This window comes from Erpetoichthys calabaricus, chromosome 5 (genome assembly GCF_900747795.2).
Source record: "Erpetoichthys calabaricus chromosome 5, fErpCal1.3, whole genome shotgun sequence".
In the NCBI taxonomy this organism is placed as follows: domain Eukaryota; kingdom Metazoa; phylum Chordata; class Cladistia; order Polypteriformes; family Polypteridae; genus Erpetoichthys; species Erpetoichthys calabaricus.
In genome coordinates, this window is record NC_041398.2 from 215,118,343 (window position 1) to 215,146,253 (window position 27,911).

A 27,911-nucleotide genomic window follows, 5' to 3' on the forward strand; every position below is an offset into this window, starting at 1 on the left:
GACAAGAAGGTGTACAGGTTCCTAATCATATGATCAGAGTGTGTATGTTATTATCAAGAGTTGGGAGTACTGTGTTAGTAATAAAACATGTTATTAATATAATAAAATTTCTTTTCTGTGCCTTAATTTATTTAAAGTACTCCATTTGAAAAATTACCTGGACCTGAAAAGTAATATTATTATTTTTTTTTTTAAACAAACTGCTAAAGGTCCCCTCGGTGTTAGCTGCAGCTCCCAGTATGCATTAGTCTTTTACTGTTAAATTATATGCTTTCATAAAATATTCACAAAATAGCAGAGCAAACAGTAGCAGACCGTTCTCCATTTAGAATAACATTTTCCACATGGAAGTATTCCCATTATTTTGAATATGTACAAGCGAGTGGAGGAAAAAAACCATTGTAGTTAGATGTAAGTTATTTCAAAATAAACTCCTGTCTACGGCTAGGAATACATTCTGAAATCTCCAAAAACGTTAAGACACTGTGCACATATCAGTGAGACTAAACTGTCTGCTAGCAGTGCTGAAGTATCTATCTGTAAGTGGACTATGAAAGAATCAAACACTGATGAACTGTGCGCTGCAAAACAATACAGTGTGCACACACATATATATATGCACAATGTATATTTTTTACGTTGATATAATATTATATCAATAACTGAAAATGCATGCCTTTTCTTTATTCACTGCGTTGTTGTGATTATATTGCAAGCAGACACACTGGCTATTGTGAGTGTACCTTCAGTTCCATATACTGTATGTTCATAATCTTACTGTATTATTTTAAGCATATGCTTGCAGAACATTTTGGGATTTTTTTATAACTTTTTTGTGAAGTAACAAAAGTAGTGTATTATGTCATATAGTATGCTACTTAAAAAGTAATATTTTTGAATACCTTATATTACTGTTTTGAAGTGATATGTAACATTTAATATATATATATATATATATATATATATATATATACACATATATATATATTTTATTATACTTTATTAATCTCGAAGGAAATTACTTGGTTTTTCGTATACTCCTTGGGGTCAGAGCACAGGGTCAGCCATTGTACAGCGCCCCTGGAGCAATTGAAGGTTAAGGGCCTTGCTCAAGGGCCCAGCAGAGTAGCATCTCTTTTGGCAGTGACGGGGATTTGAACCGCCAACCTTTGGGATACCAGCCAAGATCCTTAGCCTCAGAGACAATTACTGTGGGACTTAAAAATAATTTAACCAACATCGGGTATTATTGATATAGGGTATATGTTATATTATATGCATGTATTACTCACATTCATACATTTGACTTTCCATGGGGATAAAAGCATGTTGCATGAGGCTGGCTGCTTATGCAGGATGAGGTTACATAGCAAGAGATAGTTCAGAATATGTGTGCTGAAGTTTTGAGACATATTGAAATATGAAAGAACACATGGCCATTTTTCTACTCCTGTTCAATAAGATAACAGTGCATGTTTAGCCAGATTAGTTTGTGATATTCTCTGGAAAAAAATGTACTTGTAACTTATTGGTGGAATACTGAAACAAACGAACCATCCCAAAACTATAAAACAGCAGACACTCTCAGATCATTGAGGCCTACAGGTAGAAAACTATGGAGGAATATTCCAGACAAAATTAATTAAATAAATACAGAAACAGAAAATTGCATTGTGAACAGTGACTATAAGTCCACAATAAAAATGATGTCAGGATAAACAATTCAATGTGTCATAATATAATAAAGTTTTTGTTGCTTATTTATTTATGTACTCATATAATTATCTCTCAATTAATTTCTTTCAGTGACACCGCTTACAACATGAAATACGCCTCAAAATAAAAATGGCCATTTTCACCTGTCAAAGTTGAAAGTTTAGGCTCTAGTGAGTACTGTTTTTTGACTGGTGAATTGTCAGTATAGTGCATTTTCAAAGATTGGCCAGATTTACTGTATGAAGTGGCTACTTTAATTCAGGAAACTCTGAATTCACAACACAAATCTGCATCTGAAGTGTTTGCTGTAAATGTAGTCCTTGATGCCCATCCACTCTACTGATGATTCACCAGTCATAACATACTACTCTTTACTGCCCACCCTCTCAACTTTGATGGGAAAAAAAATTGTAGTTTTCATTTCAAGGCATATTTTATGTTGCATGCAGTGTCACTGCTATAAGTAAATGAAGAAATAATTAAATAAGTTCATAAACAAATAAGAAACACAATACATATTTCATGAAACATTTAAATCTGCTATTGTGTTTTTATTTATTTCATGTTCCATTTCCCAAGACATTTGTGTATGTATTTATATAATTGTGCTTGAAGTATTTATAAAAAAAACAAGACATTTTGCTGCTGCTGTTATGCCCAGAAGAGAACAATGAACATTGATGAGCCCATCTGGGGGTTTTGTTTTGGAAGTATAAACAAGTATTAAATAACATGAGAAAAAAGAGCCAAGTAGTCCTTTCCTTTTCTTGCTGCCTTTGTTCTGATATCTCCATTGAGAAGGGCACTTGCAGTAGGGGAGTGACTTTTCTTTTCCAGTGAACACACTCCCAAGAGGTGCTCCTGCTGGACACAACACTAACTAAAGACACCGACAGGACACTCACTGATTGCTCTTTACTAATAATTCCAGTTTGGCCTTTTATGGATGTGTATGTAAATGAGCCTTCTGATGGATTACCACTCTGTGCAGGACCTACTACTAATAATTACTGAAATGTTTGGCTTGCACTTCAGGGGCCTTGGGTTATTTATGGCTACCTATGGCTGTGAATTGGATTGTAATAATGTTATGTCAAGTTAAGTGGAGACCAAATAAGGTGATGAACAATAAAAAAGTTTAATTGTAAATATTGACGCTGCAATAAGCTCCACGTCACATAATTTACTCTACGCACAATAACATGGTATAGGCACAACTTGCTTAATGGTAACATATGGTTCTACTAGAGCGTTGTTAGTTGATTTTGTCATTTAAAAAGTTGATGTATGTTAAAAGGGGTGGGGCGCGCCTGTTTCTGATGCCATTTTCGTCACATTACAAGGCACCACGTCTGCATGCAGGGACAGGCCTCTGTGTCATTTTTGCTGTCATAACATATCAAGTATACATCTGACCTGACATAACATACCCTAAGCTAACATAACCTCAAGTATCCTAACATTAGCATGATACATATGGCACATAAATTAATAATAACTGAAATACAGCAATAATAATACATTAATAGCAATATTAATATTGTAATATGACCTTTAACAATGGTATTTCAACGCTTTCTATTTCATTTATTGTATCTCTATGAAAGTTCTATTGATAAATTGCAACATCTTTTGCTGGAACATTATTAACAGAGTTATGACTGTACTTTGCATCACTTTATGCAGTTAAAAAATGCAAGCTACCCAGAACACAGTGTTGCTGTAGAAATTGAAAAATATATTCATTTAAGAGTATTTTATTGTTAATGTAGAATGATAACTTTTCATATAATATATATTTTCTTTTGTGATATTTGTAATACTGTAACATTAATTTAAATGTCCCGACATTACTTGTGCATTGTGGGTGGGGCCACAGGAGGCGGGGCCTTTCTTAAGTCACCACTCCTAAGCCCTCCCTCTGGCTATTTAATCAGAGCAGCAGGATGGCATTATTTTTGACAGAGTTCTGTATTGCTATTTTTGTTGGACTATCTTGATTTATTTGATGGATTTATTTTGCTTCTGTCTCCCATTTCTTTTGTGGTTTGTGGATTTGGAATTTTTTTGTTGTTCTTTATTGCTGCGGTGGGCTGGCGCCCTACCCAGGGTTTGTTTCTTGCCTGCACCCTGTGTTGGCTGGGATTGGCTCCAGCACACCCCCGTGACCCTGTAGGTAGGATATAGCGGGTTGCATAATGGATGGCTGGATGTTCTTTTTTGCCCGTTTTTGCTCTTTTGGGCATTGTATTTTTGCTAATAAAATCATTATTTAAGAAATGTTTGTTTGTTTGCCCTTTGTACTGTACACAAGCTCAGGGTTTATGGTAACCCCTACTCATGTGGGAACTTTGTTATATTTTTGGGACATTTCTGTTTATTTTGTAAGCTCATCTTGCTTGAGGTCTACTGGACCAGAAGCCTAAAGTTAGTAGTTTTGAAGCTAACTGGAGAGAGTTAGGTTATGGCCCTGCCTTTATGGTCCTTTTAGGAGGACTCACACCCATTATGCTATCTTTGGGACTCCTAATCAAAACAAAGAATAATAATAATACACATCAAAGTGGCAGATTACACAGAGACATCTTGCACCATTTCATTGCCAGTATCCCTAAATAGCAGATTTTATATACATTATATATACCATACACTTATACACACACCCACAAACACACACACAGTTCCCCTTGCAGATTTTGCTTTTACTAAAAGTGTTTGATCCTGACCGTCAACAGGTATTTAACCAAAAGCTCATATTATATTTGTCTGAAATGAGCTTGGGATTGTTATTGTGTTGAAAGATGAAGGTTTTGCAAAACGCACAGCACAATGAAATAAAATCTGTTCAAAATTTCTCAGGAGTCATCATTCCATTGATTTGAACAGATCCCTTGCACCACTGGAGGAAAAACACCTGTTTCATCCTGGGTAAATTGATGATGCTAAAGATCCCTGTGTGTGTGTTTGTCACTAGAATCCCTGAAGCCTATGAAAATATTCGTAATGCTGGGCCACCTTAAATTCCCTTGCATCTTGTCATCAGCGTCTTTGCTTTGTAAACGTGTCAATCAGCACAAGCATCAAGCAGCCTGCTCACTCAAACCACACGGAGGCAGTTAAGTCAAGTCAGACACAAAATTCTCAGAGCAGAAGTCTCATTATCTGGGTGTTAGGTGTCAGGAATTGAATAGGGTAAATAATATATCGTTGTTTGGAATACATACATTTCACTTGTGTTCCGTGTCTACAACGATCTGGGTAAATGTAGAATTACAGGAAATGCGAGGCAAGAAATGCTGAACACATAAATAAAACAGAAACGTTTTTCATGGTATAGTGATAATGACAAAATCCTGTCGTGAAGTGAATAATGTGTGAAGACTGAAGTTCAAATATCCAGTAAACACTTTCACAAAACGTGTAACAAAACAAGTGTGCTTTTATTCAAGAATATAACCGATGAAAAGAAATTATTCAAGTTACATGTTGCTGTCAATGTGTAAAAAATGAAGCCCGACTATCAATCAAGTCATGAAGAAATGACTTCAACTTTAAAAATACCAAAATTATACTCCAAGCTATAGAATGAATTAAACTCTCAAGGGCAATGGAGTAGCGTAAGCAAAAGTGCATGCAAAACAGAAAATAATAAAAATAATAACAACAGTAATACAAATTGTTCTGTCATTTCCGAAGCTGACACCCTGAAATTTTTACAGAGCTAGAAATGAGACACTGATACTAATTAGCTATTGCCTTCTGTGTTAATATCATTATTGTATACCTGACTGATGCACTCATTCAAGTCAAATTACAATATTTTACATATATATTTTTTGACATTTGTAGTACAGGCAGGTTAAAGGCAGGTTACAGGCAACTGTCACATTTCTTTGGTCATTTTTTATAGCTAACAGTACTCTTTAATGTTGATTTCTTGAAAAAACTCCGGGTGTGAAACAATGCAGCTGTCCCTGTATAAAGCTCAGTAGGAGAGCAGATCAGAGACCTCACTGGGCCAGCATTGAGCTCTTTGAAGAACTCAGATCTCAAGAGTCAATGTGGAAGTTAGGGGATGGCTGCCCATATGAAATACTACTCTTCACCCAAAAATTATAGAAAATTATGACTGTGCCAATCTAAGTTAATCCTTGGAATGGTATAAACCTGCAGCCTGGTCTGTTGGCATCTGTTAAGTTTTCTCAGGAGTCATCATTCCATCCCTTAGGAGTTCTTCAGCCACCATTTGACGAAACAATTGACACCTAGGATGCCTCTCTTTAGTAAAAGTGAAAAATCAGTTGTGTTGTGTTTACAATGCAAACATTAAAAAAGTGCAGGAATATTATACATTCTGAGTGTATTCCAATATCAGTCAGTTGGATTTAAACCATTTTAGAATAAAAACTTTTGCAGTGTAGAGCAGCCGAGTTATAAGATTACCAGCGCCACAGACGGTGACACTAAACTGCATCAAAACTTAAATAAATATACTGTAAATGAGGACATTGTCTGATTATTATTAATCAATCTCTATACCATCTCATTATTGCATTAATGATAACAGTAACTATTGTGGTAAATTATGAAATCTTAAAATGTGAGTTGAGATTTTTCAGTTTTCCCCTTGTGTATGTATGCTTTATTGTATAATCTGTTTACACAAAGTCATTTTTAAAATGACATTCACTAATATGCATTACACTGAATGGCTTCCTGCAAGTTTTTATCTGTTAGAGACAGAACACACATGAATGAGAATTGCATTGCCTTCAGCATAAATTAAATGTTAAAAATAGCAGAATAATCCTGAAACTGGAATTTCCATTGAGAGTATTTGCATGCAGTTAATAAATACCTTCCTATCTGTTTGGCTAGCCGTACTTTTTCTTAAAAACAAATCACATACCATAACCATGCCCAGCTGTTCGCCGTTTGTGTCGGGACAGAGCTGTAGTCTGCGGTTCAGCTCTTCTGAGAAGTCTTGAGGGCTGCTCTGAGGAGCTGCAGTTGGCGAGGCAGGTGGAGGAAGAGACTGGTTCAGGGTGTCCCCGGGAAGGCTGACCTCTTCAGAGATGGAATCCCAAGTCTACAAGAAAACACAACCATCTTCAATATACTGAAATGATTACAGAGAAATATTTACTTCTGTGTTCATGGAAAAAAATTTCTTTAAGTTTGCGTTAAGCAAAATAAAAGCATTGTTCTATACAACATCCTTTAAAACAAAATTTGTGGGTTATTTAATTGTCAAATACGGGAAACTACTTTTATAACTGTATGATCACAGTGTAAATTGTGGGTTTATTGTGTTGCGCTAACTCCAACACCACACTATTATGCCACCATACAATCATGACAGAATAATGTCCACCTCATGTAGTCTCACTGGTCTACTCTGGGCATACTACAAGGTGTTCACCACCTACACTCAAATTCAACTCAACCCATCCACAGCAGTTAAATGACCTGCTCAGAGGCTGTACGTGCAACATGGCCAGACTTTAACAGCTGTCTGAGGGTCCTGCTCCAAAACAGATGCATTATGTTACTAAAATAAGTCTCAATGTTTCCTAAATTTTTAAGGCCACAGTTAATGTAACTATGTTAATAATCAATAAATATGTTGCACAGTGATGCTGTGGTGGTTCTGTTGTCCCGTAGTAAGGGGTATGAGGGTCATCCATGGGTTTTCTCCATTCTTTCCAGAGTCCAAAAACATGAAGGTTAGATAAATTGGTAATGTTAAATTTTGCTGTGTGTGTGTGTGTGTCTCGTCACACATGTCCTACAGCCTTCATTGTAAAGTGCCAGTGTAGGCAAAAAAAAAAACAGAAGATGCTTAACTTTAGAACTAAATTTTGCATGGCAAATACATATACCATGTTTGTGATGAAATTACTTTGACTGTAAAAATACCAAACTTATACTTTAAGCTCCAGAATGAGTGAAACACTCAAGGGCAGTGGTGTAGTATGAGAAAAAGTGCATGTAAAACAGAAAATTAAAAAAAAAAAACAATAATAATACAAAATCATTTCTGAAGCCGACACCCTGCTATTTTTACAGAGCTAGAAATGAGACAATGAGACTAATTAGCAATTGCCTTCTGTGTTATTATCATTATTGTACAGTATATTTGCCTCATGTGTTCATCCAAGGGAACTTACAATTTTTTACATATATATTTTTTGACAGTTGTAGTACACGCAGGTTAAAGGGAAACAGTCCTGTTTCTTATAGTCATTTTATAGCTTAACAGTACTCTTTCATGTAGATTTAAATAAAAAATAAATAAACGGGGGTGTGAAACAATGCAGATGTCTTTGTATAAAGCAGAGGAGAAGAGCAGATCAGAGACCTCACTGGTCCAGCATTTGGCTGGTGGAAAAACTCGGATCTCAAGAGTCAACATGGCAGTTAGGGGATGGCTGCCCATATGAAATACTACTCTTCACCCAAAAATTATAGAAAAGCTATGACTGTGCCAGTTTAAGTTAGCCCTTGGCATAGAATAAACCTGCAACCTGGTCTGTTAACATCCACTGCTTTAGCAGCTACACCACACTGCCCACCACCTTTGTGACTTTAACTGGTTTTGGTACAATTGTGGTTATTACTAGCACCCTTGCATTTTGGGCATATCATGTACAATATCTCCTGATAAGAAGTGTGCAGTGAAACCACTATAGTGTATATGCACTCATTTTCTTTTTGAGCTACAAATCAGCATAAGGTCAGTTAAACAGGAAATTTGTGTAAACAATATAAAATATGAAAAGTAACCACTGTATGCACCAATTATTGTCACCTCTTGAACAATTCAAATGAGTGTGATTAGTAGAACTTGATTTCTACTGCAGTAAAATTAAACTCACCTGTGATAAACTGACAGTACTCACATGATTTAAACAATGATTAACCAATGAATGATGTCTTTAACTTTTAAAAAAATGTCACTTTTATCCCTTATTTCTTTTTCATAATGCTGAAGACAAGGTCACTTGTTGTGATGTGAGATTTTACATATAACTTGATAAATGTTTTGCATGTCTTTTATTTGTAATTTAGACAAAGCAATGTAATTTAGTGTAATTTAATGGCTCAGCAGCCATTTTGAACAGACATGTGGCTGAAAGCTGAGCACCAATGATGCCTTAACTAGACACATTTAAGTAACTACAAGTCTGTGCCACCTGAACTACATATCACCATTTAATCAGGTTGTATGGTTGCCAATATTCAAATGTACTTTGCATTTTGTTATTATTTATGAATATTATCAATACGACGTTGTTTAAACTGTAACTTAACTTCTGCTTGTTTTTTTACTACATCTAATTGCCTGAGGTTATAGATATACTGTAGAAGGGAAGGTGGGGATAAGTTATATACAATAATACCTTATAAACAGTGGTAAGTCTGTGAGATTAGGCATTCTAAGGTTACATATTAATAATACAATAGAGGAAAGTAGAGCAATATATATTACTCTACCAAGACAAAACATCACTAGAGATGGCTTTGTACTTTTTGTGCATTTACACTGATCAGCCCCAAGTGACAGGTGAAGTGAACAACATTGATAATCTCTTTACAGTGGCACCCATCAAAGAGTGAGATATACTAGGCATCAAATAAGCAGTCAGTTCCTGAAGATGATATTTTTGAAGAAGGAAAATGGGAAAGCGTAAGGATACCGAGAGACTTTGACAAGGTTCAAAGAACCTCCCAGGACATAGTGGGAAGAGGAAAATGTATCAAAGGACGCTTTGAAGGTTTGTGTGAAATGTTGAAAACAAAAACTACGTAAAACATCCAAAGGAGATTAAAGCTGACCAGACAGCAATCCAAGGTGATGGTTTCAACCTGCACTTGAAAAGGGTACTGTGTTAATGTTTGTGATGCATCATATATTAGAATGACAAAAACTTTACAAAGGGTGAACACTAATAAACTGAACTGTCCAGTTTTTAAACTGGTGTCACACTACAGGTTCTTTTATCACAACATCTAGCTGGAGAGCAAGTCAAATGTAACATCTGCCTCTGAAGGTGACCACTTATATGACCAGGACTGGCAAAGGGGGACTAATCACTAATCATTTCCTCCTGACTATTCATCTTATGCTCTAGTTTAGTGTTTACAGTTTTCGGCTTCAGGATACATTTATGACACCGTGAAGTGTCCAGGAGAGGGGGTGCAGGGGTATGAGGGTTTGTTTGAGGTCATCAGGACTGGGACTTTTATTGTTATTACCTACCATAGATCCCCCAATGGTTCATTTCCCTCCAGGAATGCTGTTGACTGGACCTTTTGATTTCCTCTTCTGTTACCAGCAGGCCATATCTCAATTGTTATGTGATTTGTGAATTTATAATTGTCGAGATTTGCGTATACTGCATGTTTCATTTGTTTTGATTTTGTTTATATCGTAACTGTTGTATTGTTCTGTAACCTGTACTGTTTACTGTACTGTAAATATATGTGTAAGCTGATGGTGCCTGTACTCAGTCAAGAAAAATACACAAAAATAAACTCTATTATTAACTGAATACATCATCTTTGATATTTGGGCAAAGTTTTATAGAAATTAGATATTAACTGTAAAGTGGGCAATGAAATGGTCACTTTCAGAACTTAGTGATATTCTGCTTTTGAGTTATGACCTTTGTAAATTTTTTTCATTTTTTTTAAAAAGGTTGGAAAATAATTAAAAGGAATCTAAAATTTGCCTATTAAATGACAAAGAAAAAAATGCAAGCTTGGCATGGTAGGCACAATTCCCCTTACGTCATCAATATCCCTCGTCTCAATTTGCTCGTGCTCCAGGTCTTCACTGATGTGTCGTCTAGAGCGGAACACCCTGTGAGCTTCTTGGTTGATTTGTCTGATATGGTTGTCATTTTCAGTTTCTGATGCCAAATCCCTAAGAAGCATAAAACAGCATTTTAAAATTCAAAAATACAGCATTAACAAAATCATTAATACAAAAGGCTTAAAAAATAATGAATGCTATAAAAATCACCTAAATACACGAGTCTGCATTAACAGTACAGCAGCTGTGGCCTTACTCAGAGTGCACAGCAGACACTGTCACTTTCATCAGGTCCTTTCAAACCCGTACTCTGGTCTTACTGGGGGACTAGTTGCATACTGGATTATAATTATGTAAGAACACATGGAACAGACTTCAAAACAGTCAGGTCAATGTGTGCACAACACATACCATGCATTAACTAAGACTAGGCTTACAAACTGGAATTCTTTGACTGTTGCAAACATATTTTACATAGGCTTTTGCTTCAAGTGTGGTCTGTTAATGTGTCAATTATAAGAAAATAAACTGAACAAAAAAGTCTGGTTTAATGCAGAAACTAAATAAACACATTGCAAGTCTCAGTGCATCATATAAAAACCCACCTACTCATCCATATCAATTGTGCGTCATTAGCTCAGGTTAAGCCGTATCACAAAGTCTTACAAGCTGGACAGGTGGTTTCCTACTAGAAGTGTTACACCTCCGGCTGGAGTTACAGTAATCCCTCGCTATATCGCGCTTCGCCTTTCGCGGCTTCACTCCATCGCGGATTTTATATGTAAGCATATTTAAATATATATCGCGGATTTTTCGCTGCTTCGCGGGTTTCTGCGGACAATGGGTCTTTTAATTTCTGGTACATGCTTCCTCAGTTGGTTTGCCCAGTTGATTTCATACAAGGGACGCTATTGGCAGATGGCTGAGAAGCTACCCAGCTTACTTTTCTCTTTCTTTTGCGCTGACTTTCTCTGATCCTGATGTAGGGGGATTGAGCAGGGGGGCTGTTCGCACACGATACGGACACTCGTCTAAAAATGCTGAAAGATTATCTTCACGTTGTGATCTTTTGTGCAGCTGCTTCCTGAAACGACATGCTGCACGGAGCTTCGCATACTTAAAAGCTCGAAGGGCACGTATTGATTTTTGATTGAAAAACAAACTCTGTCTCACTTTGTCTGCTCCTGACGGAGGGGGTGTGAGCTGCCGCCTTCAACAGCTTTGTGCCGCGGGTGCTTCACATACTTAAAATAAAAACAGCCCTATTGATCTGTTTGCTTTTCTCTCTATCTCTGTGACAGTCACTGCTCCTGACAAGCACTCCTTTGAAGAGGAAGATATGTTTGCATTCTTTTAATTGTAAGACGGAACTGTCATCTCTGTCTTGTCATGGAGCACAGTTTAAACTTTTGAAAAAGAGACAAATGTTTGTTTGCAGTGTTTGAATAACGTTCCTGTCTCTCTACAACCTCCTGTGTTTCTGCGCAAATCTGTGACCCAAGCATGACAATATAAAAATAACCATATAGACATATGGTTTCTACTTCGCGGATTTTCTTATTTCGCGGGTGGCTCTGGAACGCAACCCCCGCGATGGAGGAGGGATTACTGTATAGTATTATAATGACTAAAATGTGAACTCACTTCTTGGTCTTTCATTTTACTCCCTCCAGTATGCAGCAAATATGGCATTCATGGTTTTGCAAATTGACTAACATGCAGAAATATCTTTGTGTCTCTTACAGCATTCTAACTTTAGAAAATTAGAACAATTTTGACGAGGACAATCCATCAAATGTTGTTAATTTAACATTTATTTAAAATGAGGAAATTTCATGCCTGGCTGAATCCAGTTTTAGGGCCATGGAGATCTGCAGTCTACCCCAGCAGCATCAGGCACAAGAATTGGATTGGGTATTGGCGCATCGTAAGACATACATTCACACAACCACACTAACTTACAAGATGACACTTGACAGCTTTTAAATCACCTAAAACAGGAGTAAAGCCCAGAGTGCCAGGAGGAAAAGTCAAGTAGACATATGGAAGATGTGCAAACACCACACAGATAATGACTGGACTGAGACTTGAATCTGCATTGTTTTAAAAGCATCCCTGTCCATATTAAAATGCCAGAAAATGCATACGGTGGTATCCTTTGCCTATACTGGGCATGCACAAATCAGCGTCAAACTACTTGAAGGGACTGCACAGTGAACACTTCAGATCCCAGTGAAAATCAGATTCCGATATGCTTTTTTGGCTTTCATAACTGTTAGCGCAGGTAGAAGACTCTGACAGAGTGTTCAAAACAAAGAAAAACGAAAGGAAATCTTTAAGGAACTGGAGCGAATCGCCACTGTGTCAAGTTAATGCACAGATTACAGCCTGAAAGTAACTGTCTTCAGAACTCGCAATGGTCATCTTGTAATTAAATAAAAACAAAGCAAATTTTAAAATGACATCTAAAAAAAAAGTGTGTAGCTCTATGTTCATTCGCAAGATGATTGATAAGCAGTGCACAGCTATCGGAGCACATCTTATACCAAACAACATTTGCAACTAAAAATATAGATAAATAAACACATTGCGTGCGTCTATACTGTTGCTTAATTGTATCTGTCCTGTAATATTGTGAGCTTGGGTGTTTTCTACACCCATCCACTTTATTAAGCGCCTTGCTATTAATTTTGCTGTGGAATGTACTCTTCCTTACTGAACAGATAATTTTAAGTAATAAATGTTGATCGAAGGCTGTCAACTCAGTTATTTACAATCTGATTTTCCAGGGGCACTACATTTTTTTTAACTGCAACAGTAACGCTGCTGGCCACAGGATTTATCACGGAACAGTAGCAACCGGCAAAAAATGTGCTTTTTACGCATGTATGCAGTATTCATACAGGCAAGCAGCAGACCAGCTCCATGCAAAGTAACTCTTTTATACATGCTATGTTGAAAAGGGTCCGTGAAGGGAGATTAATCAGGGAATAAGCCAATTAATGGAGCAGGATCCAATCAGGGAAGGGCCAAGACATAAGTACAGACCAATCAGAGCATGAGTCGAGTATCGCTTTCAGAACTAAATGGCTATGGAGAGTGTTTTTAAAAGTCTTCATTTTCAGGGGTCAAAAACAATGGGTTAGTGTGGATGAAAGGTGAAAACGCAGACAAATGTAGCAGTTACAGCAGCTGAGAAGGAGAAATTAAATAAGTAGTTCTGAAGTGAAGCCAAATGATAACCTCTCCCATGGGATAAAATGGTGGTGTATTTATATGTAATAGCTGCTACATCATCAAAGTGACCAAAGAGTTGCATTATTCCTAATGCCATTGTATAATAACATGTTACATTTTATCAGCTTTAAAAAAAAAAAAAAAGAGAACCAAATAAACAGTAAAAATGCATTCCTCACAAAAAATAGAAAAAGAATGAAAAACACATATACAAATATCCATCCATCCATTATCCAACCCTATCCTAACTACAGGGTTACAGGGGTTTGCTGGAGCCAATCCCAGCCAACACAGGGCGCAAGATAGGAAACAAACCCCGGGCAGGGCGCCAGCCCACCGCAGGGCCATATACAAATAACCCAACTTAATTAAAAATAACAATAAAGTAACCCATAAGTATAACAGTCCGAGCCTACAAATTGCTAAAAAGTCCAGTATGAACTTTATGGGTACAATGGGCAATTTAAAGTATATCATTGTGCACTTGTGTAATGTGATTTTGAAAAAGCAGAAATGACAAATAAAAGAGGGAATATTTCAGCACTTATCAAAACAGGTACATCAAAGGTACTACTTCTACCTAATTACACTAGACACACTATATAATATTATTATCTGCAAACAGTTTTCCATTTTATATACATTGCAAGATAAATGTTACCACTTCTTAGTAAGGAAGTAAGGAAACCAATGTGTGAAGTAGATAATGTCACATAGTTCCTCATTGCACTGTGATGGCATTTTATTGTTTCACTCTCTTTAACTAAGCCCAGATGTGTTATAAGGCCAGGACATCAAGTCCATTCCTTTGATCCTTTTAAACACATGTGTTCAACATGTGTTCAAACTGGCACAGGCTCAGGGAGTGCCATACTGTCCTTCTTTTCTAAAGGATTGCAACCTGCTAGATGATACTCCAGAGTTAACTGTAATAAAAATCAAACTAGTGAGTAAGAAGAAAACACAATGTTGATGGTAACAAAAAGGAGAATAATAAGCAGTTATGCCCAATTATCCAATCTGAACCACAGCTAGTTAGGTGGGCTTATGCTTAAGTGCCTACATCTCCTGAGGCCTCAAGTTCAAAGCATTTTGTTTGGTTACGGTGTGACTTATCCTACCTACATTGAAAAATATAAATCTTTTGAGTATTTATGCAATATACTTTAGGGTGGTGTTCACAGCTACAGAAATTACACGAAAAAGTTATAGGATTAATGTCACTCAATGATATTAACAAATATAACATAGCAAGTCACAATATAAAAAAAATAAAATAAAATAAAAGCACTTGCCTAACTGTAAAACGATTAATTTAAACATTAAATAAAAAGCTATAAAATGCTTTTTTTAACATACCAAATGCTAGAGTAACGCCGTTTTCACTCCCAGTTTGTTTGATGTGTTTTCAAACTCTGGTGCAATTTCCCCAAAAGTCCAACTTGTTTAGGTAGATGGACCAAAACAACCGGATTGAGACCCTTTAGAAAGGATGGTCTTGGTGTGGTATCTAGTGAAGACATGGTCTTGGAGAGTTTCCATGATGTATGAATGTGATCTGACACAAGACCAATCTAATGACAGGATATACTGGGCATTATGGGTGAAACTGTGTGTGCTGTGGTAGTCACACCAACAATCTACTGGTGGTAATCAGGGAATGTCATTCACAGCATGTGTCAGGGGGTAACATGGGGCATCAATGAATCAATCGGAGCAAACTTAGAACCTGAATGAAGCTCCTGAGAAATGTGTCACATGTGACCATACAGCAGCTGAAAAAGACCAAAAACAAAAGATGGAATTTCACTCGTTGGTCTTACAGGTGGCAAGAAATGAATAGCAATGCCCTGTGGGATTGGAGATCACACCCTCAATCTTACAGGTGTAGGGCAGTCTCTCAATGTAAGTGCCTCTCCGGATAAGGAGGCAGACTAAAATTGACATATGTCACACGTGATGAAGATCATGGAGCGGCTGCTGCTTCACCACCTGATGCCACAGGTACGCCACGCCCTCGACCCTCTGCAGGTCGCATACCAGGAGAAGGTGGGAGTGGAGGATGCCATCATCTATATGCTACACCGATCGCTCTCCCACTTGGACAGAGGCAGTGGTGCTGTAAGAATTATGTTTCTAGACTTCTCTAGCGCCTTCAACACCATCCAACCTCTGCTCCTTAGGGACAAGCTGACAGAGATAGGAGTAGATTCATACCTGGTGGCATGGATCGTGGACTATCTTACAGACAGACCTCAGTATGTGCGTCTTGGGAACTGCACGTCTGACATTGTGGTCAGCAACACAGGAGTGCCGCAGGGGACTGTACTTTCTCCGGTCCTGTTCAGCCTATATACATCGGACTTCCAATACAACTCAGAGTCCTGCCACATGCAAAAGTTCGCTGACAACACTGCTATCGTGGGCTGCATCAGGAGTGGGCAGGAGGAGGAGTATAGGAACCTAATCAAGGACTCTGTTAAATGGCGCGACTCAAACCACCTACATCTGAACACCAGTAAAACCAAGGGGCTGGTGGTGGATTTTAGGAGGCCCAGGCCCCTCATGGACCCCGTGATCATCAGAGGTGACTGTGTGTAGAGGGTACAGACCTATAAATACCTGGGAGTGCAGCTGGATGATAAATTGGACTGGACTGCCAATATTGATGCTCTGTGTAAGAAAGGACAGAGCCGACTATACTTCCTTAGAAGGCTGGCATCCTTCAACATCTGCAACAAGATTCTACAGATGTTGTGGTGAGCGCCCTCTTCTATGTGTTGGTGTGCTGGGGAGGCAGCATAAAGAAGAGGGACACCTCAAGCCTGGACAAACTGGCGAGGAAGGTAGGCTCTATTGTAGACATGGTGTTGGACAGTTTGACATCTGTGGCACAGCGACGGGCGCTCAGCAGGCTCCTGTCAATCATGGAGAATCCACTGCATCCACTAAACAGTGTCATCTCCAGACAGAGGAGCAGCTTCAGCATCAGACTTCTGTCACTTTCCTGCTCCACTGACAGACTAAGGAGATCGTTCCTGTCCCACACTATGCGACTCTTCAATTCCACCCGGGGGGGTAAACGTTAACATTATTCAAAGTTATTGTCTGTCTGTATACCTGCATTGTTATCACTCTTTAATTTAATATTTTCTTTATCAGTATGCTGCTGCTGGAGTATGTGAATTTCCCCTTGGGATTAATAAAATATCTATCTATCTATATGTAATAAATGTTAATTAAACATTCCAAATTGAACATTATTAACAAATAGGTATAGGAGTCTATAGGATCGTAGACATATGATCTGAGATAAACTAAATTGAGGTTGTGTTCATATGGTGTCATCTTGAGAGTAAATACACAGCATCACACAGTTAAATGAAACCCACTTGCTACGTCTAATGTCATAAAACCGAAGCACATCCAGTGTATGTCCTCTTTTGTAAACTCGCCTATTTCTTTTTGCACCACACGTAGTAGTACATCATTTTCAAGTAGTCTTCCAGTGATTTGATAATAGGCGTTTTGCTTACAGAGCTGTGCTTGGCAAATAAACCAAATTATTAAGGAAAATGCAGACTGTTGTCGATCCTCCATGATATTTTTTCCCAGGGAAAAAATGTTTCTGCCCAATAAAAGAGGTCCACTGCCCACCCACTGGATGGTTCTTGCTATGTTTAGTTTGCATAAAAGTTAGTATGGTTGCATTTCACACTGCAAACTGGAAATTGAAACAAAGTAACAAATTATCCTCTAATTCGGAACAAAAATAACGGACTATGATTGTGAAAATGCCTTAGGAAGCACTGAGTTATTGTCAGATAAAGGCACAAATCCAAATTACATTCATGTACTACCAGAGGCATTCAATGCAATTCACTATATTAAAAATGTTTATCTTTAAGCAATCTTGCAGAATATCGTTGATAGTTATTATTATGATGATCTATTATCTACCAAGCCATCTTTGACTTACTTTATGGGAATAAGGGCTACTGGGAGAGAACCTATTCTGGTAGCACTGCTAACCAAGTAGGAAAAAAGCCAGATGGACCACCAGTCCATCAAAGGGCAAATTCACCGCCATTCTGTAGCATGGCTCAATGAGGAAATGACAATCAAATATAACAAAAAAAAAGTGTGTGCTGCTCACAAATACAAATACTGTATTGAAGATGGATATGTAAAACTGAACACACTTCACATTTTGAGGATGTCACCTTGGTGAACAGAGACATGTCAGACAACAACTATCTATCTAAAAAGTATCAACAGCCTAACAAAATGGTGGTGAGCACGGTAATTAAGAAGACCCTTACACTTTGATCAGCCTACTAAATGTTGAAAAGTAAGCTGACTAGGTTTAAAGAGAGAGAAGGACCTTATGGCGTTTATTTGCAACAGGCAGCTGAGCACTGATTCCACAGTCATGTTTTAATGATGCAAAATGTTACTGCTGATGTAAACCCAGCAAAGAGTATACCATCCCTCATAAGGTGCCTTTTTGTCCTTCTAACGTGTGTGAAAAGTATTGACTCAAAATATTAAGAAGCAGAGAAAGTGTGCATTCCAAATGAGCTCAGTGAAGACCCACTGATCTGAGAAAACCCAACAACACAATGTTTGATGATGCGAAAAGAATAACAGCTGGTGAAGAGATAAGCCTGGCAGCAGAGCTGGGAATATTTTCTCTAATATACTGTATATCTTGATGTTTCCTTCCCTCTTATAAGCACAGTATGCATCTGCAAAAATAATGTAAAAATAACACATTTAGTATGAGACTCTCTTCCTTTATCATGCTGGAAAACTTAAATGGTTTTCAATATTTTTGTTGGCTTCTTTTTTGCCTTATTTGATAATGATTTACATATAAAATAATTTCTCCTCTGTCTGGCAGATAGATAACTTTTGAAATACACCAATACATTCATCTGGTAGTGAAAAGCTTACACAAATGTTGGCCGTTTCCACTGCGTGGTTCTGTTGTTATGGTTAACGTAGTAGGTACGGCCCAAATTATCAATCTTCTCTTCCCATCCCGGGGGCATTGGAGGTAGCTGCTGTTGCCGTTGTGATCCTGCATCATTAGGATCAGCCACTTCCCAAACCTGCAAATTAAGAAACCACAGAAATAAATAAATTAAAATACAAGTAATGGTTTACATTTAAGAAGGACAAGTAAAAGATTTAAACAGTTACAGGGCTGATTATGCTAAACTCTGTTAGCTTTAAATTGAGCCTGAAAATGTGTTTGCGTATTGCACGGGTGAAAAGGAATAATTATACAACTTAAGTTCCCTGTGGGAGTCTGAGCTGGAAAGTCATAGTGCATCATTTTAAAAAACTGCATGTGTCAAATTATACAGATTAGATTTTTCTGTGAACCATAGCATCAAGTGAATCGGGTACTTAAGGTGAACATACTGTCACTGGAAAAATAAAAGAGGCTCCAGACACTTGATGCAGCAAAAAAATGGGAAGTTAAACTCATGCTAAAATTTAATACATTACAACATGGCTTGAATAAAGACAATAGTTTTATGGCCAGATATGAGCATTGTTTACATCTCTCAGAATGACAGATAACCTGTCTACAGATCCACATTGTTTTGAAAAACTCATTACAAACTTCAAAAGACTTTGTTGGACAGTTATCTTATCCAAAGATCTTGACCATACATTGTTCTTCTCTCTCTTGTTAAATTAACCCTAGCTTGAATGAATCTATTAATTTTTTACATTTAAAATTTCTCATTTAAAGATTTACCAATGTTGTTTCTTCTCCTAGAGTGTGTATATAAACACAGGGAACTCCAGTCTCTATATTACATCTTGCCTGAAGAAGGGGCCTGAGTTGCCTCAAAAGCTTGCATATTGTAATCTTTTTAGTTAGCCAATAAAAGGTGTCATTTTTATCATTTTTAACGAGAAACCATAACACTTGAGGAGACTCCTCACAAGGCTACAGTCCACCCACATTTTAAACCTGCGTCTTACAGTACGGGGAAGTGGGAAGCCACCACTTTTCCCAGTTGCACTTCACAAAAGGCAGCAGCAAATTCTGAGAAGGACAGAGCAAACACTCACGCACAGAAATATCGCATCCTTGTCATACACGGCCATTTCACAGTTGCCAATTAACCTTATGGGCACATCTTCTGTAATTTCTTTCAACTTTGCCACATAGCTCCCATGTACAATATACGCATCCATTAAAAATGCAGAAAAATACGACAGAAAACAATTATGTTAACATTTCGCACTAAGTGAATGCACATTATGGTAATGTACACTTTTAAAGCTTAGAAACAATTGTATCCTAAATTACATTAAATACCGGCAAACATGGGCAATGCTCCACACAGAAGAGTACTTTGAAATTTATCCCAGTACAGTGAGGCCACTTTCTTTTTAAAGAATTTAAAATAATGTCCTATAAATCAAATGTATGGCATAACAAATCCCTGGAAGAAGAACTAACTTTTTAATGGACCCAAAATGTTACGAGACCCGATTGTAGTAGACAGCTGCCATGCCTTGAATGGGCAATTCAAAAAATATTTTTTAATACTTACTCAAGACTACCTACAAACTAAAATTGGAACCAATATATGGGGATCATAGCTGTGTCCTAATTTAAGTCAGATTTCTCACTGGCAATGCCTTTGTACATCTTCTGTTACTTACAAAAGCACCACATACCAAATTAACTCCTTGGCATTAGAGTATATTAAAATGTTATCCATTAACAATTGCAGCAGCTACTAAATATAACAATGCTACTGTCTGTGTGTGTGTCTGTGTTTGTTTCAGGTCCCTCCAAAAAATGTAAATGATCAGTTTCGCTATGGTTGATCAATCAAATGCGACTGAGACAGGAAATGCTGCGCAAGAGAAGCTGACAGACAGGAGGATACCAAGGAAAGGCGTAGGAGGCACGCTGAGAGTCGCCTTTAGGCACAGGAAGTTTTCGCAAAAATACCAAATGTGTTTTCACAGCAGATAACGACAGCCCGTTTACCATTCGTGGTAGTCAAAAAGCTCACACAAGACGAGCAACACCCCTGAAAATGACAGAGTCTGAGAAGCAGGCTGTACGGGAGCACAATCGAGAGAGGATGTGCCAGCCAACACAGGTTTGAAATGCATAAGGATACCGAGGAAAGGACTTAGGACATGCACTGAGTTTACATGTAAGACAAGAGATAATCAAATATTTTAAAATATATTTTATTACCTGTGACAGGTAATGTAGCTAAAGCTTGTGACTTGTTATGTGTCTCACCCCCTGCTGCATGTTTTTTGTTTGCAGCTTTTCATTGTTTTATTTTAAGGTCAAGGTGGTGAGACCACCAATTAAAAGAGTGCTGCAGAGTCATCTGAGGAACAGATAAAGGCCTTTAGTCTCTCCTTTGCTGAGCCATTGTTATTTCTAGTTCTGCTCTTTGGGCTCCCATCACTCTTTTGAGTTGGTTTTCTAGTTGTATGCCATTTCCTGTTTACTTTTTATTTCTGTGCTTTACAATTTATTATTATAGGGCTGCACGGTGGCGCAGTGGTAGCACTGCTGCCTTGCAGTTAGGAGAGCTGGGTTTGCTTCCCAGGTCCTCCCTGTGTGGAGTTTGCATGTTCTCCCCGTGTCTGCGTGGGTTTCCTCCGGGTGCTCCGATTTCCTCCCACAGTCCAAAGACATGCAGGTTAGGTGCATTGGCGATCCTAAATTGTCCCTAGTGTGTGCTTGCTGTGTGTGTGTGTGTGTGTGTATGTGCCCTGCGGTGGGCTGTCACCCTGCCCGGGGTTTGTTTCCTGCCTTGCGCCCTACAGTATGTTGGCTGGGATTGGCTCCAGCAGACCCCCATGATGCTGTAGTTAGGATATAGCGGGTTGGATAATGGATGGATAGAGAATTTATTACTAAGTTTCCAGGTTTTTGATTTTTCCAAGTACTTGGTAAAAGATTCCTGGTTTGAGTTGTTAAGTTTCTGTTTCATTTAGTAATTTAAGTTTAATGTCCTTTGAATATTGGCTTTACTGACCTTAATGAACTTCAGTTCTTATTTGGGCTTTTTGATACTTGTTCCAGTTTGTCATTATCATGTGATTTTCTGCTCCAATTTATTTGCTAGTTATACTCTTTATTATAGTTATTATAATTACTACTTAAAGTACTTAAATGTTTTGTTTATAGTGCTTTTGGTTGTGTTTTTATGGTTTTGGGCTTCCCCTTTTTGTAAAGGGGAAGCATTTGAATCGTTATTCGAGCTATTGTTTAACACTCCTATTAAGAACCAGAACATTTAGGAGGCATTTAGGTAACATCACTTTAAGATCTACTGCTCTGATATCATGTGAGATTAAAATGATAACTATAATTTTAATATTAAACAGTTCAGGTAAACTAGTGCTCTGAAATGCAAAGATTAAAATGGAGTTACCGTATTTAATGATACTACATGCTCTCTTAAAATGCAATGTCCACAACAAATGTAACTAATTTTACAGTAACAGCATATCCCTTCAAAACATGACCCAAATCAGTCACATGACCTGTTAATCTTCATTTTTTTAAGATGAAATTTGGAATGCCTCCACCCTTTCTTTACAACTCATTATCCCCTATCTTGGGATCAGTCTAGTGGCTCTTTGCTGGACCTCCCCTTGTGCCATTATCTGTAATACGGAAACCAAACCTGCACACAATATTCCAGATGAGGTTCCGTCACGTGAGTGCATATGGGTGCCCAACATCCAATTACCCTTCTTAACTGCTTCAGTATGCTACCTCCTTATGGAAACTGAAGAGTACATTAGGGCTTTGAACTCTGTTTCATGAGACATCATTTTGAATTTCAGCCTCCCATTGTGCAATTATGTCAAATACACAGTGCTACAATTCACTTTTGTGCACATTAAACTTCATTTATTACCTACCTTCCCTAGTGTGACATTTGTCCAGACCCATCTGCAATAATTTAATGTTATAAACATGCAACATTTTGTTAAAAATTGTTCTTGATTTTTTGCAGTATATACATTATGAAAAGCTGTGGGTATAACTGTAGGGCCTGTGAATTACGCAGTAGGCCCCTAAAGAAACACACCACTTCACAAATTGAATTGTGCAAACATCCAGTCATCATTAAAAATTTACTATTTTTTGTCAAGTCTTCCTTTGTTATTTTTGGACATTTAAAATATCTGAGAACAGTTAGGTATTACTGTTTTGTACACAGCAAGTCATTAGAATGGATAATACTTTTATTATTTTTGTATTTATGTTTACCACAACACTTGTTGCCAAGGAACTCCTAGTGAGATTCTTTATAAGCTGCTGCCACACATTCAAAAATAACAGCATCTGAAATAGTGGATTAATCAAAGTGCTTGATGCAAGTTATTACAGTTAAGTTACTGATGTCTGATCCTAAAACCTTTTAGCAGTTTCTTTTGATTTTTGGTTAAGAGTTTTGGGCTGAGGCTGCAGTACTTCTGATTTCTTAGTTATCAACTTGTTTCTGATTTTTGACTTTCATTTCATCTCCCAGTCTATTTAAAATTCCTTATTTAGCAGTACAGACTGTATGTAGGCTAGGAAAGTTATTCAGACAGGGATACATTTGATTGAAACTGGAACCAGGTAACCTGAACTTGGAAAAACTAAAGCAAACTTTATTAATTACGTGAAAAAAAAAAATCAAACCTCACTAAACACAGTCCATCAGTTGATGAATTACTCTGCATAATGATTCAGCTTGCTAACTAATTTACACTCGTGGACCCACTGACACAAATGCTGAATCACTGGGGAAATTAAGGCTGGTCTGAGCAGCTTCATGCACAGAGATGGTATGACCTGCGCTTCTGACATGAGATTAATCCGCCACATTTCAGGTACAAATCCTGCTGATGAGGTGACTGTGAAAAGGAAACGTATACCATTACAGGGAAACTATGCAAAACCTAGGAAACATTCATCCAGCTACAGAATCAGACCTGCAAAAGAAAGTCAGCCTTTTATATACTCTACTTGAGGTTAGCCTGTACAAGGAGATGAGGTTTATTTTTTGGTTTAATTTCTATACAATTGCGCTACATTAGGAATAAAGAAGTGTTGCTTTCTAAAATGACCCATCCAAAGATAGCTCAGAGATTAACTAACAGCTACCAGCTGCAGAAACCTTGGCTTCTTGTGTGATGTGAAACCTGATCACCAACAGTTGTGAGTTTCCGTGGCTGCCAGAGGATAATAATACAGCCTGCGAGCCTCTTATGAATGAAGTTTCTGCCTGAGCGGAGGCAGTTTTCAAACATGGCTCAACACCAGGAAATTCTTTATTTTGGGACTACCAAGGGGCAATAATAGAAAGTGGAGGCAATGGGGAACCCCAACTGTTAATAGCTCAACACAAGCACTTGGAGTGTCATAAATGTAAGAATAGTCTGCTTCCTTTGAAGTCAAATGAGACTGAACAATACACGATTGCGCCAACTGAACAGTGCGGGCAAAAAGGTAATCCAAAGACTCAAGTAGGAATCTGCTTTATTACTAACCATGGATCTAAAAACATACACCAGAAATATTGACAGACATAAGATTCACATACCATACGCTTCTATATACTATTTACTATTTAAGTACTTCTATACTTAAAGGAGTGCCCACTGGCGCGAAATCTAATGTCTACAATAGAATTAATTACACAATAATCTCATACTTATTGCTCTGTAAGACAAAACTTTCAACACCAATCAAATTAACTTTTTCTTTGGCTGTGTAGTATCCATTTTCAGCAAATCTGATGCCACGCAGGCGATGTACCTTCTGTAGCTCTGTGTGATTCTGACACCATACAGTTGTGTAGAGCAGGGGTCCCCAACCCCCGGTCCGCAGCCGTCTGACAGCCGGGCCGCGAGAGAACTGCCGGCAACGGCGACTCACTCAGACTTTTCAGAACGCTTGGCGGGCAGGGCTTTGCAGCGGTGCAGAGAGAGGAGAGAGACCGAGGTGAGAGACTATTACAACGAAGTATTTTTATGGTCCCGACAGTTTCCCCATATGACATGAGTCAATAGAAATCACGTTACTACGAAGTATATTCAACAGATGCTTTCATTACAACGAAGTGACCTTGAAATGCTTGAACGAATCATCCACAGAGCAGTTAGATCTGTGGTCGCAGCTCAGTTGTGCACGTTTGCACAACGATCCCCAAACAGAAACATTGTAAAAAAATCTCTTTCTTCGAACTTTCCTCGTACTGTTTTTTTTTTTTTTTTTTTTGCTGTTTTTGTTGTCTGTGGTTTTCAGTGATTCCTTTTGCTTATTGCTTGTCAACATTTGAAAAACATCCATTGGAATTTAACTCATTGTCACCCTCCTATAGAGATGGCAGACACGAAAAAAAGACTGAAGTGTTAATGTTTGTGATGTGCAATCTGTTGGATTGGCAAATGTAAAGCATATGTCTTTGTTATATGCAAAAAAAGAAGAAAAATCTCAGATTGCAAACGTATCCGAACTGCTTAATAACTTTAATAATAATAGAAATGTTATGTACATTGTGTATAAAACTAACCCCCCGACCGGTCCGTGGAAAAATTTGCATCTAATAAAGTGGTCCTTGCTGTCAAAAAGGTTGGGGACCACTGGTGTAGAGGATTAAAAAAAGGACTGGGAAATGGAATGTGCTTAAAACAAAGTGCAGATTAAAACCAAATTAATCAAGCCAATCTTTCACTTTGTCAAAATAGAAGAATTCAAAAATCAAAGTCAATGAACAAAACTGAAACTCGATAGCCAGAAAAAACGAGACATTCAATTGCAAAGAGTATCCACAAACTCAGTCAAACAAGAAAGTGTCCAATGCCAACCTTAATACCTATTGATATTTCGTATCATGCGCTTCCAGTTGACCGTATCTATAGCATTTTCTCCAGGATAAAAACAACTCGGCAGCCATATTGAGGCAGACATGCTGCCTGTTCCAATACCGTGCGGTACCAAAGACCATGTGGTAGAACAGACCAATTTAGACTGAAGATAAGCTAAGAGCTGTCTATGGATGCAAGATGCACTTTTATTGAGGCTATAATGGTATAGCTTGCCAGTATTCACATTTTATTCTGCTTCTTTATTAATCTTTGAGCAGATTATCAATACTACATAATTAAAAGTGTAACGAACCACCTGCCTGTTCCTTTACTCTGTCTATTTGCCTCAAATTACAGATGTAGAAGGTAGAGAAAAGCCAAGCAAAATGACACCTTTTATTGGCTAACTAGAAAGATTACAATATGCAAGCTTTCGAGGCAACTCAGGCCCCTTCTTCAGGCAAGATGTAATACAGAAACTGAAGTTTCCTATGTTTATATACACACTCTAGGACAAGAAACAACATTGGTAAATCTTTAAATGAGAGATTTTGTATGTAAAAAATTAATAGATTCATTCAGGCTAGGGTTAATTTAGCAAGAGAGAAAAGAACAATGTATTGTCAAGATCTCTGGATAAGATAACTGTCCAACAAGGTCTTTTGAAGTTTGTAATGAGTTTTTCAAAACAATGTGGGTCTGTAGACAGGTTGTCTGTCATTCTGAGAGATGTAAACAATCCTCATATCTGGCCATAAAACTCTTGTCTTTATTCAATCCATGTTGTAAAGTATTACATTTTAGCATGAGTTTAACTTCCCATTCTTTTCTCTCTTGCTGTGTTTTGAAATTGCCCATAAGCACTGTGACCTTAAAGTCCTTCTCACAGTGTCCATGGCTGTTGAAGTGGGCCGCCACAGGAACATCTGTGTTGCCATGTTTAATGTGGAACCTGTGTAAGTTCATTCTCTGGCGGAGTGTTTGTCCAGTTTCTCCCACATAGAGTGCAGTGTCAGGACATTTCATGCAGAAAATTAGGTAGACTACATTAGATGATCTGCAGGAAAATGATCCCTTGATGTGATGTTCGAGTCGGCAGTGTGGTATAACTATACGGTCTGTATCATAGATGTGGGCACATGTTTTGCATCTTTTCTGTAGGCATGGAGATGTGCCATTTTCTGTTGGTTCACTTAGGGAGCCTCGGACAATTAATTGTTGAAGGTTTGGTGGTTGTCTGTATGCCAGGAGGGGAGGTTCAGGAAATACATTTTTCAGTGTTTGGTCATTGTTTAGTATTGGCTGAAGTTCTTTTATAATTTTTCGAAGTGTTTCAAGATGTGGGTTGTAGGTGACAACAAGGGGGATGCGATCCTTGTTGTCTTTGTTTTTATATTCCAGAAGGTTGTCTCTGGGTATGGCAGTAGCTCTTCTTATTTGAGTGTCTGTTGTTTTCGGGGTGTAACCTTGTTTGATGAAATCTTGTCTGAGCTCCTGCAGTTGTTGATCCCGGTCTGTTGGGTCTGAGCAAATACGATTGTACCGTATTGCTTGGCTGAAAATAATGGAGCGCCTTATATGCTTGGGGTGGAAGCTATCATTTTTCAGGTAGGTCCGTCTGTCTGTCGGTTTGTGAAAAATAGAAGTTACAAGGGTGTTGTCTTTCAGTTGAACGGTGGTGTCAAGAAAGCTGACTTCTGTTTTTGAGTAATTCAGCTTCAGCTTTATGTTGGGGTGAAAACAATTATATTCATTATGAAAATGGAGGAGGTCCTTTTCACTGGCAGTCCAGATTATGAAGATGTCATCTATGTAACGGAGATACAACATTGGTTTTGTAGAAGGGAAAGGGGAAGAAGTACTAAAGAACTTGACCACAGAGCTGTAAGTGTATGGGGTTTAAGACACTTCACTAAGGTCTAAGCAATGAAGAGTATAAAGGGGCAAGATAGGGTAAGCATAGGATCCTACAAGTCAAAACAAATGCTTAGACATTAAATTTATCCAGGAAATTTCACAAAACCTTAACAAAGTTACAGGTCACACCACTACACCTTTCATTGCTTTTGGGTGCACTATTGTGTGCTCTCAACAGGACTGAAAATACAAAAAAAAACCCAAAAACAATTCAGAAAGACAATGTCAATATTAAAAGTTGGCAAACACCTGCAGTTTAACGTAGACAGAAGCACATTTATTTTTCCAAGATACAAGGGCCATTAATCATAAATCAAATATGGCCACTGCTAACTATTAAAAGGAT

At 37.8% G+C, this 27,911-nt stretch overlaps 1 protein-coding gene across 9 annotated transcripts in view; it reads right to left on the reverse strand.

The window, feature by feature from the left end:
• Positions 1-27,911, reverse strand: part of nedd4l (NEDD4 like E3 ubiquitin protein ligase) — a 555,383-nt gene that overhangs the window by 75,138 nt on the left and 452,334 nt on the right. For all 9 annotated transcript variants that reach the window (XM_051928330.1, XM_028802511.2, XM_028802516.2 and 6 more), the window contains 3 exons: positions 18,728-18,885; positions 10,510-10,645; positions 6,626-6,805 (listed from right to left, as the gene is read on the reverse strand). In XM_051928330.1, coding sequence (XP_051784290.1) covers positions 6,626-6,805; positions 10,510-10,645; positions 18,728-18,885 — 474 coding nt within the window. The remainder of the gene's footprint in view (positions 1-6,625; positions 6,806-10,509; positions 10,646-18,727; positions 18,886-27,911) is intronic.